The 21,627-nt window shown below is 41.0% G+C and overlaps 2 protein-coding genes across 3 annotated transcripts; one reads left to right on the forward strand and one right to left on the reverse strand.

Annotated features, from left to right (window-relative positions):
* Nucleotides 1-912: 912 nt before the first annotated feature.
* Nucleotides 913-3,535, reverse strand: LOC147531683 (uncharacterized). Its single transcript, XM_086649799.1, has 7 exons — nucleotides 3,423-3,535; nucleotides 3,197-3,317; nucleotides 3,078-3,113; nucleotides 2,191-3,029; nucleotides 1,790-2,113; nucleotides 1,450-1,708; nucleotides 913-1,359 (listed from the first exon to the last, which is right to left on the reverse strand). The coding sequence occupies exons 1-7, from the start codon at nucleotides 3,533-3,535 to the stop codon at nucleotides 913-915; spliced, it is 2,139 nt and encodes a 712-aa protein (XP_086505925.1).
* Nucleotides 3,536-11,720: 8,185 nt separating this feature from the next.
* On the forward strand, nucleotides 11,721-17,752 carry LOC147531684 (putative clathrin assembly protein At5g57200). 2 transcript variants are annotated; one of them, XM_086648350.1, is made up of 15 exons: nucleotides 11,721-12,342; nucleotides 12,431-12,500; nucleotides 12,785-12,882; nucleotides 13,507-13,645; nucleotides 13,740-13,864; nucleotides 14,149-14,241; nucleotides 14,375-14,425; nucleotides 15,107-15,172; nucleotides 15,273-15,338; nucleotides 15,410-15,490; nucleotides 15,591-15,671; nucleotides 15,877-16,053; nucleotides 16,153-16,228; nucleotides 16,474-16,598; nucleotides 17,030-17,752. In XM_086648350.1, exons 1-15 carry the CDS (start codon nucleotides 12,253-12,255, stop codon nucleotides 17,474-17,476), a joined length of 1,785 nt encoding a protein of 594 aa, XP_086504476.1. In that variant the 5' UTR covers nucleotides 11,721-12,252; the 3' UTR covers nucleotides 17,477-17,752. The 2 variants fall into 2 exon arrangements, with proteins under 2 accessions (XP_086504476.1, XP_086504477.1); XM_086648351.1 differs by having other exon boundaries at nucleotides 15,886-16,053.
* Nucleotides 17,753-21,627: the final 3,875 nt, after the last annotated feature.

A 21,627-nucleotide genomic window follows, 5' to 3' on the forward strand; every position in this document is an offset into this window, starting at 1 on the left:
ATAGACACTACATGTGTTTTCTGTGGGGGAGATGAAGAAACGGATTTCCACCTATTCTTTGGTTGTTCGGTTACAAAGAATATATGGGAATCGCTACTACGCAAGATGGGATTCAGAGAGTAAGTGTTGTTGATTGGGAAGAGGAGTTACAGTGCTGTCTTAATCACTTTGATGGGCTTTCCATTGCTGCCCGGGTGGTTCGTTTCTTTTAAATACCTATGTCTATCATATTTGGAAGGAGCGGAATAATAGGGTATTTTGAGGCAATGTCATGTCGCCGGGGCTGATTATCCACACTATTTGTGATGAAGTGCGGATCAAGCTGAACACCGTTACCAAACTGTTTGAAGATACGGAGGAGAATCAGAGGACCATCGATCGCTGGAATCTTACTATCTCGCTTCAAAAGCCGGGGATTAAAGGGACCCCGACCCATTTATTGAAACAAAAGAACTAGAGTTCATACAACCCTCATTATAGACAGCCTATAATGATCCAAAAAACCAAGAAAACAAAACCAATTAAGACTCTACATGCCAAAATTTCCTAAGCTTAATGATCCCCCTCTTATCATTAGACACAATATCAGCAAGTTCGCTTGGCAGATTCCCAACATTCAGATGGATCACTCCATTATTTAGCAGCCTCGACAAGAAGTCAGCTGCCTTATTAATCTCTCGGAAGACATGAGCAACAAGGCATTGCTCAAAATAAGCCATTGCATCCTTAACCTCCTTAATCGGACCCCAAACCTTCCAAGGAGGAGACTTAGAAAAATCACCACCACAGCAGAATCAGAAGCCACAACAACCCTCTTCAGCCCCAGCCTTTCCGCAACCTTCAACCCAAGTAACACCCCCTAAAGCTCATGGGTAAGCACATCACTAGGGATACCACCACCAGCACAAACAGCTAAGACTCCTCTTTATCATTCCTAAGAATAGCACCATATCCAGTTATATCTTCATCAACAGTCCCATCTGTATTTATCAACACCATACCATCTTCAAGGGGCTTCCATCTCAAAGCCTTGAAACCCCTCCTCAACATAATCTTATCAACATTAAGAAGATTCAAAAGCCTGCTGTTAGCATTAGTGAACTCAACCCTCCCATCCCAGTGAGCCATTTTCAGCACCATCTCATTTCTTATAACCAGCAACACTGCCTCCTCGCTCCTACTAGTACTTTGGAAAGCTCTCAAGTTTCTTTCCCTCCAAATATGATAAATGAAAGCTGAAAACACCATCCTGCTAACCTTGTTACTAAACTGGTCCCCCTTGAAGTGTCTAAGACACCACCTTATAGCATCCTCCCAGTCAGTGAAACCAGGGTTGAATCCCAACCAATGCATAAGCTCCTGGCAAACAATAACAAAAAACTGACATTCAAATAACAAGTGAAAATCAGTCGCCTCTTCTATCTCACATATATGACACCTCCTCTGCACCTGAAATCCCCAAGAAACCAGTTTCATGTTAGTCTTCAGCCCCCTCTGCAAAGCCACCCAGGCTATAAAACTGTGTCTAGGAACAAAACACCCAGACCACACTAGCATATGCCACTCAATAGTAGCACTCCTGCACCTCAGGTGATCATAAGCATCTTTCACACTGAATTCCTCATGACTGCTCACTGTCCACACAGCTCTATCTTCTTCAACTTTCCCAATCTTATGAATAAGAGGGGTGCAGTCATCATAAGAAAGCCTACCAGCAATCAAGGGTAAACCAAGGTATCTAATAGGAAGAGCTCTCCATTGAAACTCAAACACCTCCTGAATCTTCTACTTCTCGCTGCACTCAGAACCAGCCCAATACATAACACTTTTCTGACAGTTAGCCCCCAGACCAATCCCCTTCTTCGAACTCCTGAGAACCCCACTAAGAGCAATAGCAGAGTCCTCATCCCCTCTAAAGACCACCATCAAGTCATTTGCTAAACATAAATGTGTAATCTTTGGGTTTTTACATATAGGGTGTAGGTGAAACCTGGCCTCACTCTCCTTTAATAAAAGAACTGAAAATACCCCCATTACCATGACAAAAAGGTAAGGGGATATGGTACCAGCCTGCCTCAGACCCCTTTTCTCATGGAAATATCCATGAAAACCCCTATTCACACAGAGACCCAATTAACAAACACCTCAGGCAAATGAAATTTTCTTAGGATTTTGAACAAAGAGGACCACCTCACTGTGTCATAAGCCTTCCTAAGATCTATTTTTACAGTGCACCTAGAAACCCCCTTCTTCTGACTATAGCTCCTAACAATCTCATGAGCCAACATAATATTATCTTGAATGCACCTCCCAGAAATGAAGGCTGATTGATTCTCACTCACCATGGAGAACACCACTAACTTCAACCTCTTAGTAAGAGTCTTAGAAATGCACTTATACACCACATTACAGCAAGAAATAGGCCTAAAATCCCCAAGAGAATAAGCATTATGAATTTTAGGAACAACAGAAACAAGTGTAGAATTTACCTCCATTAGCATCCTTCCTGATTTGAAGAAATTTTGGATAGCCAACACAAAATCATCACCAACTGTCCTCCAACACTTCTTAAAGAAGTAAGAAGAAAAACCATCAGGCCCAAGAGCCTTCTCTGAACCAATAGTAGACAGAGCATGTAAGATCTCATCCCTACTAACAGGTTTCACCAACTCCAAGCTCTGACAATACTCCACAGGGTGTTGGAATTGAAAATAATCTAAAATAGCATCCTTCTCATCACAACTCTCCTTAGATCCCAGCATCCTCTCATAAAAGTTCACATATTCCTGAATCACCCTATCTTGTTCCTCCACAACCTCCCTATCCTCTCCCACCAACTGCCTAATGGAGTTCCTCGCTTTCCTCTCCTTAATAGTTCTGTGAAAAAACTTATTGTTCCCATCATCCAAAGTTAGCCACTTAACCCTGGCCTGTTGCTTCAGCATAGCTACCTCCACACTGACCAGATGAGAATACTTCTCCACAACAGCTCTCTCCTCCCTTCTCAACTCAACATTAGGAGGATCTACCTACAAAAGCCCATGCACCCTCTCCAACTGAGCTCTAGCAACATTAACCTGATCAGGGAAGTCTTTAAACTTAGCTACCTTCCACTGAATCAGGCAATTCTTCACAGCTTTAAGTTTAGATATACAAGTCTAAACATAGGATTGCCCTCAACCTGTTCCATCCACACCTCTTCAATTGTCTCCATAAACCCAGGCTCTTCCACCCAACAATTGAAAAACTTAAAAGGTTTCCTGCCCCTAACCACCATGTCTTCAAGGCTAACAATAGTTGGAGTGTGATCAGAAGACCTATGCAGATCAAAGCACACCTTAGAATCAGGAAACACTTTCATCCAATCTATGTTAATCACCACCCTATCTAGCTTAGCCCAAATACCATTCTCACCCTCCTACCCATTGGACCAAGTATAAAGAGACCCAGAAAAGTCATAATCAAACAGACCAGCCTTCTGAAAACAATCCACCAAGTCCTCACAATGACTAGCACTCACCATCTGACCACCCATCTTCTACTCACTACTCAGAATAGAATTAAAGTCACCTAGGAACATCCAAGAAGCTTCAAAAGACTCGCAAAGATCCACAATATCCTTCCACAAATTCTTTCTCAACCCCTTAGAGTTTCTACCATAGACAACAGCCACCGGACATTCCCTACCATCCATCACCCTCACATGGACAGCAAGACTTGGTCTTTCTTAAGGCATAACTGGACATCCATGACCCTAGGATCCCAGCCTAACCAAATTCTACCACCCTCATCCTCTTCATAGTTATCCAAAAAAGACCAAAATGGACAAATACTTCTCTGAATAGCCACTTTATTCATCTCTTTAACTCTAGTTTCAACCTACCCCAACATTGACAACTTCTTATCTCTAACAATATCCCTAACATCCCTTATTCTAGGAGGATTGTTAAGCCTCCTAACATTCCAACTAGCTAGACTAAGCATCTAAACTTCTATAAGGACCCCTACCCCTCAACCGTGGCTTTGCCAGCTTACCCTTAACTCTTTTTGTAAATAAAGCCACTATATTAGCAACTCCATCCCCATCCTCTCCCTGAACCTCTTCTTCATCAAGCTCTGCATCTTTAGCTTCATTCAAACATTCCTCCTGAGTCATTCCTGAAGGATTTATCCGTTCGGTCTGAAGGAGATGTCCTTCCGAAGGAGTGTCCTTCGACCAAGGTGGCAATGCGATCAATTTGTCAGTTAGGATAACGATGACCACACGTAAAGATCATCCAGTCCGGTCCAATTAGGGGTCGTAATGCTTTGCTAGAAGCCAACTATGATCGTCAGATCAAGGAGTTGATTCGCGGCTAACATAGACCGGATCCTACAACGGGTCACACATAAGAGTGGTAGCTTGATCAGAGAGACTTGACTAGACAGGAGCAGGCTAAAGTTGGATGGGATCCAACTGGAAAGGCCGAAAGGGTCCGAATGGAGATTCGGGACAAGATAGAAAAGAAGGCTCCTTGGGACGGCCATGTGATGGCCGACCAGAGTAAGTGGGCCGGCAATATAAATCCCATGGTGGGCTGCCCTGGCAGGCCACACTTAAGGGATTATCAAAATACCCCAAAAGGGTATTTTGGTAATTATCTTTTCTGTGACCCGAAAATAGAAAACCTAAACTGAATGGGATTCTAGTTAGGGTTTGTCTATATATTGGGTCAGTTTTGAACAGAAAAGGTGTGTATTTTTCTCTAGTGGAAAAATATACAGCTCTCTCTCTCTCTCTCTGAATATACAGCTATTGGAGAGAGAGGAATATAGAGAAAAAGCTCCCGTTCTATCAATCTAGTCAAGAAGAAGAGTTCTTCTCAACCTTCTAGTAAGTCCTAGCAGTCTGAAAGGAAGGAAGATCAAGTCTATTCACTCGGTGTCTCAAGTAGAGGAGCTACAATTGGAGCTCTTGATCTTTGCATGCGATTGGAATGGTTCGAGGGAAAAACGCGTTAAGGTATTTATCCCTCTTCTAGTTCATTGATTAGTTTACGCATATGATCCTGGGCAATCTAGTGTTAAACATATGATGTTTGAGATTCCGCTTAGAACACTAGTTAGTGTATAGGATACACAAAACCCTACAGTGGCATCAGCTGGTATTCAGAGCTTTAAGAATCTGGGAACAGATAATTTTTTTTAAATACTTCTCATCTTGAATGTTGGAATAATCTTCCGCGTTTAGGTTGGGATCCTTTAAGAGATTCACAACAACTCTATGTTGATCGAAAAGATCAAAACAAAATTAATGTCGATTCCGACATTCCTATGTTTGATCATCAATATCATATAGATTTTTGGATTCAACAGATGGAAGATTGGTTTATAAACCAAGAAGTCCATGACGAAGATAAGGTTTTTGTCATCGAACAACACTTGTCTAAAAGAGTCTATGAAAAATTCAACGAGATGCAATGGAGACTCATTGATCAAGGAAAAAAATTCCTCGACGATTGGACTACATTGAAAAGCATCTTTAGGTATGTTTTTCTTCCTTTAGATGAATATTTTTCATATGTGGAGACAAAGATTGAATCCAGTAGACAGTTCTCGAATGTTACTTCGGTCACCGTGTTCGATGGTATTGAAGAAGTTCTTGACAAAAAAAATAAAATTTTCTCAATGACGGAGGAACAAGAAGAACAAAGTGAATTGTCCTCTTTTAGCTTGAAAAGGTCAGTTCATTCTAGTTTAGATTTGATTAAGCCATATTCGAGTTTGGTTTATAAGCAACACGAAGATGAACGTGGGAAGATCGTTCAAGTGAAAAAATTCAAGGTTGATTTTTCCATAAAATATTATGTGGTGTTTGTGGTCTTCTTCATCAAATTAAAAGATGACGGGAGATGTTGCAATTTGTTGGAAGTTTCTTTCCTACATTTATTTTTGCAAGATTCTTTGCACTATGAGATTGAAGCTAGTGATTTCGTCCAAGTGGGTGTCCTTCGATCCCAATGCACCGTTCGCTCGAAGTGGGAATTAAGGATTGCATTGTTGAGTCTCACTTGAGGGCAAGTTCGTTCTCGGTCGGGGAGTATGATGGAGACCATCAAGATGGGCCTCACGACCGAACTAGTTAGAGGGCCTCATGGCCGAGTCCATTAGGGTTAGAGTTTAGGAGTTTCCATGTTTTAGTACTTCCTACTAAGTCTAGGTTTAGAAGTTTCTATGTTTGAGTATCTTTGATATTTAGGAATCCTAATTTGAGTCTATCTAGAAGTTTCTAAATTCTTATAAAAGGAAGTCAGGTCTGTCCTTGTTATTCAGATTAGAGAATATTATGAATCAAGTTTATTGGTAATCAAGTTTATCGTTTTGTTCTTTACTTTATCAGTTTATTTACGTATTTTACCAGTTTATTTACGTATTTTATCATTGTTATAATGGTGGATTCCATTACTTTTACGCTTCCGCAACAATCTACATCACCAGACTCCGAAAAATGGCTGGGAGCCATGAAATCCGAAATCGAATCCATGTCTGAGAATCAAGTTTGGAACTTGGTTGATTTGCCCGATGGAGTAGAACCCATCGGATGCAAATGGATTTTCAAGATGAAAACAGACAAGGATGGAAACGTGAGCGTTTTCAAAGCTAGACTCGTGGCAAAAGGTTACAGACAAGTCCAGGGTATAGACTACGAAGAAACCTTTTCCCCTATCGCGATGCTTAAGTCCATTAGGATTATTCTAGCAATTGTAGCTCATTACGATTATGAGATTTGGCAAATGAATGTCAAAACCGCCTTCCTGAACGGTAAACTGGAAGAGGATGTGTACATGACACAGCCTGAGGGTTTTGAGGATTCCAAGAATGCTAGAAAGGTTTGCAAGCTTCAAAGGTTCATCTACGGGTTGAAGCAAGCAAGTCGGAGCTGGAATCTTCGATTTGACGAGAAAATCAAAGAGTTTTGTTTTCTGAAGAATGAAGAGGAATCTTGTGTATACAAGAAGGTTAGTGGGAGCAACCTAGTTTTCTTGGTCCTGTATGTGGATGACATACTGATCGTTGGAAATGACATTCCTATGCTTGACTCCGTGAAAGAGTGGCTTAGGAAGTGTTTTTCAATGAAAGACCTAGGAGATGCAGAATACATATTGGGCATCAAGATCTGTAGAGATAGATCAAGGAGGATGATTGGACTTAGTTAAGAGACTTATATCGATAAGGTTCTTGGGAGGTTCAAGATGGAAGACTCTAAGAGAGGATTCCTACCCATGACACATGGTACGACGCTAAGCAAGACTCAGTGTCCCCGAGATCCTGATAAGCTAGCACACATGAAGAAGGTGCCTTATGCTTCGGCAATAGGATCTATCATGTACGCCATGGTCTGCACTCGCCCAGACGTCTCATATGCTCTGAGCATGTGTAGTCGTTACCAATCTAATCCAGGTGAGAAACACTGGACCGCAGCCAAAAATATCCTGAAGTACTTGAGAAGGACAAAGGATCACTTCTTGGTTTATGGCGGGAAAGACAAACTAATCGTGGAAGGCCATGTGGATGCGAGCTTCCAAATAGACAGAGATGATTTCCGATCGCAGTCGGGTTATGTCTTTTGTCTAAACGGAGGAGCAGTAAGCTGGAAAAGCTCAAAGCAGACTACTATAGCAGACTCTACCACAGAAGCAGAATACCTTGCCGCTTCGGAAGCAGCCAAGGAAGGAGTTTGGATAAAGAAGTTTATCTCCGAACTTGGTGTAGTTCTTAGCATAGAGAATGGGGTTACTCTGTATTGTGACAACAATGGAGCTATCGCCCAGGCTAAGGAACCAAGAGCACACCAGAAATCCAAACATATCCTAAGGAAGTACCACGTGATTAGGGAAATCACTGAGCGAAAAGATGTGGTCATTTGCAAAGTCGATACGGACGACAATGTTGCCGATCCGTTAACTAAACCACTGCCTCAACCCAAGTATGAGAGTCATAGAAGGGGCATAGGTATAAAGCGCATCGATGAATGGCTTTAAGTTGTAATTGGATTAATGAAAGGAGTTTTATGTAATCAATTAGCTACATTCAATAAAAGAAATAAATGAGTTATTTCTGTCGTTAAATAATGGTTTAGTGTTTAATGACGGTCCAAAATAATGAGGAATTCCAGGTAGGTTTATCAGATACGTGATCTGGTAAATGGAACCCTACTAAGTGAACATGGAATAGATTCATTATTGAGTCCCTAGTCCAGGTCATTGCATGGACAACAATGACTCAAGAAGACTAGCATGGGAATTGACTGATAGCGCAGTTCCATGGGCTATAGGAATATGGTATTTAAGTCAATTACATGGGTGTAGATTGGGGAATCTACACTGGATAACCCAAAGATGAGAGTTTTTCAAGGAGTTGAAAAACGTCACAAACTCTCATAGGCAAGATTGGAGAGATTCCGTAAACATGAGTGCTCCACTCATCTTATGTAAGGAATGTCGAACTTTGGTACCGTCAAACGCCGCGCCGTAAAAGCAGGTTATAAAGGCGACATACTGGGGGAGACACGATAGACATGAAGTTAAGTGGGAGTACAAGACTGGATGATGTCCTCCTATTAAGTTAGGAATAAGTATCTCCGGGCCACTTGAGGATAAGCAACTGGAAAATGTGTGGCCGCACTCAAATGGATTAAGAGTTAATCATTTGAATTGACAGTTGTTCTCCAGATCAAGAAAGTCTGAACGGTGTGACGTATCAGATGAGATACTAAGCGACATGGGAATCGAGCATTGCACTTGTTCTAAGTACAAGTGGGAGAATGAAGGATTTATCCGTTCGGTCTGAAGGAGATGTCCTTCCGAAGGAGTGTCCTTCGACCAAGGTGGCAATGCGATTAATATGTCAGTTAGGATAACGATGACCACACGTAAAGATCATCCAGTCCGGTCCAATTAGGGGTCGTAATGCTTTACTAGAAGCCAACTACGATCGTCGGATCAAGGATTTGATTCACGGCTAACATAGACCGGATCCTACAACGGGTTACACATAAGAGTGGTAGCTTGATCGGAGAGACTTGACTAGACGGGAACAGGCTAAAGTTGGATGGGATCCAACTGGAAAGGCCGAAAGGGTCCGAATGGAGAATCGGGACAAGATAGAAAAGAAGGCTCATTGGGACGGCCATGTGATGGCCGACCAGAGTAAGTGGGCTGGCCATATAAAGCCCATGGTGGGCTGCCCTGGCCGGCCACACTTAAGGGATTATCAAAATAGGTAATTATCTTTTCTGTGACCCGAAAATAGAAAACCTAATCTGAATGGGATTCTAGTTAGGGTTTGTCTATGTATTGGGTTAGTTGAGAACAGAAAAGGTGTGGATTTTTCTCTAGTGGAAAAATATACAGTTCTCTCTCTCTCTGAATATACAGCTATTGGAGAGAGAGGAATATAGAAAAAAGCTCCCGTTCTATCAATCTAGTCAAGAAGAAGAGTTCTTCTCAACCTTCTAGTAAGTCCTAGCAGTCTGAAAGGAAGGGAGATCAAGTCTATTCAATCGGTGTCTCAAGTAGAGGAGCTACAATTGGAGCTCTTGATCTTTGCATGCGATTGGAATGGTTCGAGGGAAAAACGCGTTAAGGTATTTATCTCTCTTCTAGTTCATTGATTAGTTTATGCATATGATCCTGGTCAATCTAGTGTTAAACATATGATGTTTGAGATTCCGCTTAGAACACTAGTTAGTGTATAGGATACACAAAACCCTACAATTCCTCCCTCTATTGTAGTACTCACCTCAGACTTAGCCCCCTCTGACTTAACCACACTTACACACTGCCTCTTTGTCCCCTTTGTCAGCTCAGTATCATCAGGAAACCCAGAATAAACTAACCCAGTATTAGGACCAGCCTTCTTGTTCCTCTTATTAGTTACCACAGACCATCCATTTCCACTTTCCTCCATTACTTCATCAATCAAACTCAATCCAGTAGGTTGTCCAGTTCTCTTCACACTTTTTGCCAAGTTTAGCACACCAGGTGAGAGAACTTGTTCTCGAGCTGGCCCCAAACTCTTTGCAGGAGGAACCATAACAGGTCCCAAACCCTAAGCACGAGTAGGAGCATTGATGGGGAAACTAGGAGCTGAAGATTGCCCTACCTCATTAACACTATCCACCTTAACCTTGTGACCACCCTCTCCCTTCTTCACATGGCCACTCTGCCCAGTATCCTTCTCAGTCTGCTGACTATTTACCTTATCTTCAGTAGAAGTGACATTTCGTCGACCACCTTTAAGACACTTACGAATAGAGTGGCCAAATGAACCACACCCAGGACATTTCATCGGCTTCCAAGCATACTCTACTTGGACCTCCACTCTTCGAACTACATCTACCAACAGAGGTATTATCGAAGGAAATGAGCTCTCCTTCCCTATCTCCACATGAACCCTAGCAAAGCTCATTCTAGTTTTAAGCTCAGTGGGACTATCCAACATGATTGGAGTCCCTAAGTTACTCACAATCTGAGCCGGACCTCTTCGATTTCATAAAAAACCAGGAACTCTCCTTAAACACACCCACACTGGAAGAGACTCAATCTCCTCAAGCTCTTCCTCAATGAACAACTTCGATGGATGGACAAAAAATAACCGACTAGCAATGTAAATAGGTTCCAGCTCAAGAACACGCTGTCTATCTTCATCTAAATCAAAACGAATAACAAATGAAGACTCGCCTTGAGTAGTGATGAGCATCTCACCCTTAGGTTTCCAAATTCGACGCAGAGAGTTTCGTACCAATATGAAATCCAACCTTCTACCAATGAAGGAACCCACCAACCAATTCTCACACTGCTTAATATCCTCCTCATAATCCTTCATAGAAATCAACTGAACTTCCTCCTCATTAACCACAACAAGAGGCACAAAATCCATTTTCTCTCGAAATACTCTTCCATTCCTCTGAAAAAGACCAGCCCAGCTAGAACGAGCCTTACACTCATCATGAATCTTCTCAGAACGCAGATCCGATTCCCCCTCACCATGAACACTCTGTTTTGATAGAAACTCAGAACCACAAGGACCTGAATCTCCACCACCAGGAGGAGGGAGGAGGAGTCTCGCCTCCCTCTTAGACAACATGTCCCCTCAAGAAGGTACTGTCAGCTCAAGAGAAGCAATCAGACACAGAAATCAAGACAAAAAGCAGACAACAATTACCGGCCAATCACCGAGCACCCAAGAAAATCGGAGAAGACAAGCGGCGCCACCAACCCTACAAAATCGCACCACCCAGTTGTTTCTCTCCAGTTTGAGTTTGGTGCAGTTTCTTGTTGGTTATGGAAGAGAGTTCAGAGGCTTAAGAGCCAATTTCGGAGTTTTCGGGTTTTTCATGTCTATAGGGAAGCAAACCAAGTTGCGGATCATTTGTCAAAGATACAACTCGGACCGGGAGTAACTCACTTGAATGTTAGTCAACTGCCGGTGGAATTAGTCAACATTGTTAATGCGGAATCTAGAGGGACAGTGAGAATGAGGAAATGGTGGGGCTAATGAAATGATATAATTTGATTTCTTTGCTGTTTTTTTTTCTTATTTCATTGTATTCGTTTCGGGCTTCTTCGCTTATCATTATAAAAAAAAAAAAACTTTATTTTGTAGTCAAAATTACAAAGTTTTGAACTTTGAAAGAAAGTAAAATTCTAATATAAGTGAAATCATAAATTTTTAACGTTGCCAAAAATTTTGAACTTTATTTTGTTTTTCTTTTTGTCAAAAAACACCTTAATATAAAAAAAGTCTACATGTGCCACGTAACTAATGTTTCCCACCTAAACAACATGCAGTACGGGGAGAAGTTACTAGACCGTCCGACCAGATGACACTTGGTAATGAACCATTCATTTGAAGGTAATGAACCATTCATTTGGTAAGCCATACAATTAGGAGAAGTTTTGGTGAAGAGGAGATCTAATTTACCAATCCATGTAATAGGATACGTCCATGATTGAAAATAAATTGTCCTAGAGCTCTTCTTCTTGCTGAGTTTTGGAGAAACCGGTAGAAAGAGAGAACCCCAGAAAGAGACACCCAGAGTTAGGGAGAGAAAAAGAAGTGGGTGGTTATTGTTGAATAAAAATAAGAGAGCTAGGCGACATTAACGATTAACCAGAAAAGAAAACCAGAATTTATGTCTCTTTCTCTCTCTATTGTTTATTGTTATTGTCATCATCTTTTTCAAGGGGTAACCTTCGTGGGTCCTACTAAATGGGGACGCTTCAGAGCTTGAGAAAAGCCTATGGAGCACTTAAAGATTCCACCAAGGTTGGCCTTGCTAAGGTCAATAGTGAATTCAAGGTGAATATGATTTAATTCAACTCATTTGATCTACTTTTGTTATTTTGGTTAATGGGTATTTGATTGAATTTGAATTTTGCTATTGAAGGATTTGGATATTGCAATTGTCAAGGCAACAAGTCATGTTGAATGTCCTCCAAAGGAAAGACATGTTAGAAGTGAGTTATAATTGCTTTAACATTTTGAAATGAATTAAAAAAAAAAAAATCTGATTGATCTAATTAGGAAGAGAACTTATTGGTTATGGATTAATTTCAATTTGTTGTATTTTGATATAAAATGGTTATTTTGATAGCAATATGAGTTGTTTTGAATGAACAAAGTGGTAATGACTCTCTCTCTCAATACATCTCAAGGCTATGTTCGGCGTGCGGGAAAGAAATGGAATCACCACGGACTGATGTTGCTTATAGCAGTAATTCTTGTTTTTGTGTTGTTTCAGAAATATTCTCTGCAACTTCCGCAGTTCGTCCACGGGCTGATGTTGCTTATTGCATTCATGCCTTGTCAAGAAGATTAAACAAGACGCGCAACTGGATTGTATTATCCTTTCTCTCCTTTTTGAGTTTCTCCTTAGACGTATATCTATAATTGGTTTGTAATTTACTTGGACATATTCGTTTTAGCCATGAATTTTAATTTATTGGGTATAATGACACGAGTCAGAAGGCTCACATGCATAGCGTTCAGTCCCGCATTGTCTAGAAAGATCTCTCAAACCTTGTCTTACATATAGGGTCGGAGTTTTTGGTTTTGGCGCTTAGGTTGGTCACACCGGGAAAGTAAAGTGGTTTAAGGCAGGTCGACACCGAGAGAAAACCTTGTATCATGAAGATCTGTGAGTGGGTCTCGATGGTAGCTAAATCAGGATGTGGGGCTGTATTGGGACGAACATTATATCATATTAAAGGATATAAAAAATATATTTGAAAAAAAATTGTAGCACTATCCGGCCTCCGATTGGAAAACAAGTGTTTTGCTACCTTAAGACTTGCTTAGGTAGTTTATTTGAAAGATCATTCGACGTGATAGAGTTTTACAACCTTCTCGATGTCTTAATGCTTTCCTTTATTAATGAGATCCGGGTCATTTGATTGAGTTTCTAATTACCACATTGTAATTGGAAATCCACACTTTTAATCTCATTACTATTACGTTATATAGGTTGCTTTGAAGACATTAATAGTTATTCACAGAACACTAAGAGAAGGCGATCCTACTTTCAGAGAGGAAATGCTGAACTACTCACGTAGAGGATATGTTCTTCAAATATCCAATTTCAAAGATGACTCAAGTGCCCTTGGTAAATTTTATAACAAACTTTTTCTTGCTTTATTGAAACAATTTCGTATGGCCTCCAAATTTTTGATACTAAACTTAGATGGATTACAATTCAGCTTGGGATTGCTCTGCATGGGTTCGTACATATGCTCTTTTTCTAGAGGAACGACTCGAATGCTTTAGAAATCTAAAATATGATATAGAAGCAGAACGTTGGAGTACATCTGCACATAGAACAAAGGTATATCACTAAGTCACTGCCCGAAGATAAGCTTTCAGTTTTTATAAACTATGATATAAATCATGAAATCTTCTTTGCACGCAATAGTTATAATATCTGAAAGCACATTTGATATTTGAATTCAAAATCCTGTTACATCTAAGTAACTAAAGAAACTGGTAGAATTTCACTAAAGCACCAAATACATTGACTTGGTCGTTTCATTTAAGATCTTGGTCTATTTTCAACCCCAAAACCCAATTTTAGAAAGATATAAATTTCGGTATCCCCGTTTTTGCTAACAGGGTAATAGTAGAACAAGGCTTTTGAATAGAGAAGATCTGTTAGAGCAGCTCCCGGTATTGCAGCAGCTACTATACCGTCTTGTTGGTTGTCAGGTAGTTATTGATGTAAACTTCAGATTGATGGTCTTTATTAAGAATACAATTAGGCCTTGTAGATAATATTTTTTTACTTCGATTACCGTCTCGTCCTTATTTAACACGCTATAACGTCTTCAAATTTTTGCAGCCGGAAGGAGCAGCTTTTAACAACTACCTTATCCAGTACGCATTGGCTCTGGTGTGTATGTCCAAACCTTATTTATGTCTCTCTTAACAAATATTATCATATGCGAAATACAAAAGTTTGAGACGTAATTTAATCTTTAGATTTGTTTTTGTTATTTTCTTTTTATTTGAAATCTAAATTGCTGTATGAGTTGACTCAGGTTCGGCTGCAAACTTTTTTACCTTTTATTTTTTAGCTGACAAATTTGACTCATAATAAGAGAAGCGCTAAATGTACAACCAAGTTTGTACAAGGGGTAAATATACGGAACTGAGCTGGTTGGGTTTGTGCAGTCTATACCAACTAGCACTAAACCACTGTAAACCCGTTGTCCAAATAGACTATCACCTCTTGAGAGCTTGAGATTCTTGAGCTATTTTTTGCTCAATTTAGTCAATATTTAAAATCTCAGTTGAAGAATATGCATCTTACTTCTTTTAAATTGATATTTTACTATTGGACAAGTCGTATACTAATGAAGCAGGTTTAGAATGCTCAGATTAGTTAAAATGAGATGAGTCAGATTCAAACATTAGAAAATAACAAAAGAACGCTCTCTTGTTCATTTTGTCTTAAAATCTAAGTGAAAGAGAGGCTATCAAATCCCAAAGTTGATTTTACCTTTAGAGCTTTATCTATATCACCAAAAGTACAAAAAAAGAACGCCTAAAAGTTTGCAACTTGGTTTTGCAGGTACTGAAAGAGAGTTTTAAATTGTATTGTGCTATAAATGATGGAATAGTTAATCTAATGGACTTGGTAAGCTTAATAATTCTAATATCCTTCGTCTTTTTAGACTTTGATTTCTCACTTAGACTTCCATCTATTAATACTTCCTAACTTAGAAACGTTGTTCCAGTACTTTGAAATGACGAGACACGATGCAGTTAAAGCACTGAATATCTACAAGCGGGCTGGTCAACAGGTAATGTAAAATTTTACGAAGTTTCACTTGCTTTATTGTAGAAATTTCTTTAATTTTTTTTTTATCCGCAGGCTGAACATCTAGCTGATTTTTATGAGTTTTGCAAAGGTTTAGATCTTGCTAGGAACTTCCAGTTTCCCAGTTTGAGACAGGTTTTCCATTTTTCACAAACATTGCCAACTAATGCCGTAGAAACCCCATTTTTTTATATTATTATAATTTCTTATTGACAAATTCGTTTTTGTGGTGCAGCCACCTCCATCATGTCTTGCGACAATGGAAGAATACATAAACGAAGCACCTCGTGTGGGTTCTGTTTCAAATAAAAGACTGGTTAGTATATTTGTGGCTTCAATATGTTCGTTCACGAGTTTTTTTTCTTGGGAGAAATGCAAATGGGAGATGGGGGTTGAACCCTCCAGCTTCCAGGACTAAGGAGCTTACAGCGTTCGTCTTGAGTAACTCAGTCAACTCTTGTTTGTTCTGGAGTTGTAGCTATAGCTGGGTTAGATTTTAATTGTTATCTTCTTTTAATTAGGAGTATCAGGAGAAAGAAGAAGTGGTGGTCAAACAAGAAGAGCCGCCACCTCCAGAGACGGTAAAACCAGCAATAGAGCCAGAGGAACAAAAACCAGTTGAAGAAAAAGAAGAACCTCAACCCGAGCCCGAAGTTGAACCTGAACCAGCTCCCCTAATAGATACAGGAGATTTACTTGTAATCTTAAACTACACACGTCTTTTCTTACTCGATTTATTTCGATCGGCTCTTTAACTCCTCTAAAACATTTATTTCTCTTCTTTCTGGCTCCTACAGGGTCTGCAAGAGATAAATCCGAGAGCTGCTGAGCTTGAAGAAAGCAATGCATTAGCTCTTGCTATTGTTCCACCAGGTTGGATATGTAACCCTATTTTAATTCACCAACTCGGGTATCTATTTAATTATCTATGAATCCGTAATGGGTAGTTCACATCTGGTAAAAACGAACGTAACCATCTATTTCTCCAAACGTTTGTTGAATTTTTGGCAGAATTTTGTGACTGGAAATGAAATTGTTAGTACCCATCTTTAAATACATGTGTTTTTTTATGTGTTATTCATGAATTTCATATTTTTCGTACTTTTGAAAAAATTTAGGAGGTCAACCAGGATCTTCGGATCAAGGGATACCGAATTACGGGGACCTAAATGCTACAGGATGGGAGCTAGCATTAGTTGCCGGTCCTAGCAGTAATACGGCCCATTTGAATGAAAGCAAATTGGTTTGTACTCTCACCTCAATTTGAACTTACCTTTTTTGCTTTCTTTTATTTGTTTCTTTGCAAATCATCTCAATTGGTTTGTGCTGCTTCTAGAAAATCCTTGAAAAGAAAAAACATATATGCTTAAATCAGGGATAGGCCTGTAGTTGAATATTAGCTCCATAATATCATAAAACAACCGCCCAATAATCTTGTACCCTACATCCCAAACTTGCCTATGAATTACATTTACTATTTTTCAACAAAAAAAAAAAAAATTACATTTACTATATGATTTTTGGTAATGACTTCTATACCCTGCCTTTTCAAGTGCGATGTGAACACTATATTGCATTTTTACATCCTCGATAAATGTAAATTGAACCTTTATAACTTTTTGGAATAAAATTCATTTCGTATGATGGATCTCATTTTTGTATGCTCATTTTCAGGGCGGTGGATTTGATAGGCTCTTACTTGACAGCTTATATGAAGATGCATCAAGAAGGCAACAACCACAATACGTAGGATATGGTGTTGGGATGGGTGGTGGTGGTGGTGGTGTTGGGGTGGGTGGTGGAGGTGTTCAAAACAACCCGTTCGATCCGTTTAGCATGTCAAACAACATATCACCGCCAACTAATGTTCAAATGGCTTTAATGTCTCAACAACAACAACAACAAATGATGTTCCAACAACAACAATTCCAATACCAACAACAACAGTTTCAACATCATCATCAACCACAACAACAACCCTTGATGCTAATGGGACCCCAACACCAATATCTTCCACAATTTTCACATCAACAGATGGGATCTCCTAACCCTTTTGGTGATTCCTTTATGGGGTTTCCACAAGAAACTGCACCCGCACACGGAAACCACGGTTTGATCTAAGTGCCATTATTTTTTTATGAGTTCCATTTTATGCTTTCATTCTTTGAGGATATTTGGACAAAGGGGGTTTGGAGGAGGATAGGAAGATGGCTTTGTTTTTTCTTTTGTAAAGCTTGAAGAGCACTATTGGTTTCTTAAGAGATGGCTAAAGTAGTTAGACTCTTAACCTTTTTTTTCCTTAAGGACATACAAAATTATCCTTCTTAAGATCACTAGGTGTAATATTTTTTGTTATTTTTGTGGAGTAGAAGATCAAATTAATGTTTTATTATTGAATTTTTGAGTCTTAAGGTTCAAAAATAGGGGTAATTAGTCATATATCCACTCCTCAATCAATAAACACTATAACACCAAAATAAAACATGAAAGAGAAATGATAGAGAACAAGAAAATCCAGACATACTCTAGACATATAACTTATGTGGCCGGCTGTGATTCGTTGTCCAATGAATTGGAATTATCAAAAACATGAATCAAAGCAAGCCACATAGGATGTATGTCTAGAGTATGTCTAGATTTTCTTGTTCCCTATCATTTTTCAACATGAAATGGAAATTAAGTCCAAAAATGTCTTTTTTGGTGGACTCCATGCTTCAAGCCATTTATTTTCTCCCATTATTATTCTTTTATAAATATATTTTAACCTATAGTAAACCGAAGCTGATGATGCATAAATTGTTCAGCCGTTGACTGACGCCAGAAAGTCAAGCCTTGACCCAAAGTCCAAAGGGTCAACCCCGCTTAAGGCAGCAGAACAGCTAAGCCCTCGACAACCCGCCACCTACACCCCTAACTGGGAGGTCAGCCAGGACAAGCTAAGAGGCATCAACTTTGTTTCGCCCTCGACACAAACAAATCAGCCCTATAATCACTAAAGGAATGAGGGGGGTCTGTGTAAGCTACACCTCTTTCTCACGCCCTAAACTGGGGAGACAGGAAAGGGCCTACAGCTTACCGACTCAATTCCAGAATCTCCCTAAAAGATCTCAGTCGGTTATAGATCTTAAGTGTCTAAGCAAGCTTAGGCTTCAAGAGTCTGAGAGGAGAAAGTATCTCCCCAAAGATCTATCACTTTCGTAAGATATCTACGAAGTATCCTTAAACTCTGGAACTTCCACTTATCTAAGATTCGAGATAGACTCTAAGGGAAACCCTAGATACGAATAAGAGGAAACTTCTCTACGGTTTGATGGCCACCGCCTCACCACAACCACTAATCAAAGTCAGCTTAACATTGCCTATAAAAGGGCCCTCACTGTCTTCCAGAAGACAGGTTTACTTTCTCTGAGTAACACATACTCGCCCCCCAAAAGGTTCAATCAATATTCAATCTTTTACTGCAAAGAACACCATGACTGTCTTTAGCGTCGGAGCAATTTTTGAACCCTTTGCAGGTTTTCCCATAGAAACAAGGAAGCGGGAGCAAGGAACAAGGAAGCAGGAGCACGGAGCAAGGAGCTGGAGCTTGAAACAAGGAGCAGGAACCAGAGCTGGAGCGAGGACCATGTGAGAGAATCAGACTCCACATCACAGAATATTCACACATAACGGAGGTTGTCATGCATCAACTCCTTTTTTATGCTCATATAACGGGAGGCCATTTTTTGACATCAACAATTGGCGCTAGAAGGAGGGGAGAACTCCAGCGAGTCTATCAATTCGGTAACCCGAATTCTCCATTTCGCTATCAAAACAAACTGTTTTTCATTAGCCTCTCAAACAATTATGTCCGCCGGCAGACGCACCTCCCAGAGGTCTTGGGACGAGCCCTCTACAGCTGAGGAGTGGCTGGCCGAAATCGAACGACTCAAAATGGACCAACTGAGAAAAGACCAAGAAATAAAGAGGTTGCGGGGGAACCTGTGCGAAGCAGAAACCGCACGAAAGAAAGCAAAAACGGAGGACCGAATGAGGTATACGGAAGACAACATCCGGAGTTCTTCCCGCACCAGGGAGCCCTTACTCATCTGAGCCAAGGGACAAACAACCACCAACCCGTTACTCAAAATACGCGAGTCAAACAACAGGGGACGCCAGAGAGGTGAGCTCGAGCATGGCAGGCACCCTAAAACAACAAGGAGCCGATAGAGGACGCATGAGCAAGCCGACCCTCAATGAGATAGTCATACACCAATATATGGGGTTAACCCACAAATTTAACGAAAGACCAGGAACTCCAGGGGAGGAGCCCAACAAGAGCCGAACAGTAGAACGTCAAAACGAGAAAGACCGACAACCCCGTCCTAAAGGAAAAAGACTTCCAAGCAGGGGAGAACCCGGAGGCAACACGCTCTCAGCCCTCGCCAAGAGGTCAAGCCACAGATCTAAGAAGCCCACGGGAGGGATGGGCAACGCTAGCACCACTAAAGGGAATTCGATCCCTGACAAGAAAGTCAAGAATGAGGAAATGAGGGAATCTTTCACGGCGACCCTCAGCAGATGCGTGTAAGTAAGGAATGACTTTTCCAAGTATGACGGACAATCCTCTTTTAATTCATCCTACAATAAGGCCAATAGGTCATGATGTGGCAATAGTTGCAGTATCAATTAATAAATAATACTTTTCGAAAACGAGTATTTTTCAAGGAAAAGTTCTCGTTAAACTTAGTTTGCTTCGGTAAAACGGATAGCCCTGCTACTGGAAGCAAGGACCAGAGGCCCTAAGGAGGAGACCTAGTTAAACTCACCTTTATTCGAGCAAAACGGATAACCCTGCTAGCGGAAGCGACGACCAGGGGACCTAAGGAGGAGTCCTAGTGAAACTCACTTTGCCTCGGCAAAACGGACAACCCTGGTAGCCAAGGCCATGACTAGGGGCCCTAGAAAAGAGTCCTAGTTAAACTCACTTTGCTCAAGTAAAACGCGATCCCTCACAAGGGGTCCCAAGGAGAAGTCCTAGTTAAACTAGACGTGCTCAAGCACACGAAGTAGCCCTGGTAGTTAAGGACACGACCACGGGCCCAAGGAAAGTCTTAGTTAAACAAGTCGTGCTTAAGATGACGAAGCGGTCCTGGTAGCTAAGGCCACGAGTAGGGGCCTAAGGAAAAGTCTTAGTTAAACTAGTCATGCTCACGTCAACGAAGCAGCCCTGGTAGCTAAGATCACGACCAGGGGCCCAGGGAAAAGTACTAGTGAAACTAGTCGTGCTCAAGCCGACGAAGCAGCCCTGGTAACTAAGGCCACGATGAGGGGCCAAGGAGAAGTCCTAGTTAAACTAGTCGTGCTCAAGCCGACGAAGCAGCCCTGGTAGCTAAGGTCACGACCAGGGGCCCAAGGAGAAGTCCTAGTAAAAGTAGTCGTGCTCAAGCCGACGAAGCATCCCTTGTAGCTAAGGCCAGGACCAGGGGCCCTAAGGAGAAGTCTTAGTAAAACTAGTCGTGCTCAAGCAGACGAAGCAGCCCTGGTAGCCGAGGCCACGACCAGGGGCCCAAGGAAAGTTCCAGGACTACCTTCGGAACCACTCAAAAATTATTATATAGGGCTAACTCGGGGTCTATTTTGCAGAAGGAAATAGTAAGGCTAGGGCATGATAGATTAAGTCTAAATTTTCTTTTTACAGAGGTGATCATACGGAGCATGCGTAGTAAGATAGGGAATTGCATTAGTAAGCTAGAATTAAAAAGGAACAATTAAAGAACCAAGAAAGGATTCATACAGAAATGAAGGTGCATCAAAAGTAAAGGGCAAACAAAGACATAACACATCAAAAATCAAAGTCCCCCCCGCAAAGGGAGAAGGGCCATGACGACCATCGAGACCAGGTTGAGGGACCGAGAAAGTAGAGCCTTCGTCAGAATCATCGTCATCCACCGGAATCACGGACCCTGCAGCTTCGACTCCCCACTCGTGGCCACTGAATGGGAGGTCTTCCCCAATGCCATGTTCAACAGCAACGGAAGTGACGAGCTCAACCACCTTGGCTTGATCGAGACGATGTAACGGAGAAGACGAGTCAGGGGCGTAACGGCAAGCAGACTCCCAGACAGCTTTGAAGCTTACTTTAAGTTGTTTCCTCGGGATCTGAGAAATTCGTCTCCACATTTAAAGCTGGCAATCGTCTTGGCCCGGTTCTTGTCAGCCAAGGCAAGGATATTAATACGAGAATCATGAAGAACAAGCTTATCCTTCTCTCTTCGGGCAACCAGACCGGC

The sequence above is a fragment of the Eschscholzia californica genome, unplaced genomic scaffold, assembly GCF_041429995.1.
Source record: "Eschscholzia californica isolate CP2 unplaced genomic scaffold, dmEscCali1.0.p SCAF_6, whole genome shotgun sequence".
NCBI lineage: Eukaryota > Viridiplantae > Streptophyta > Magnoliopsida > Ranunculales > Papaveraceae > Eschscholzia > Eschscholzia californica.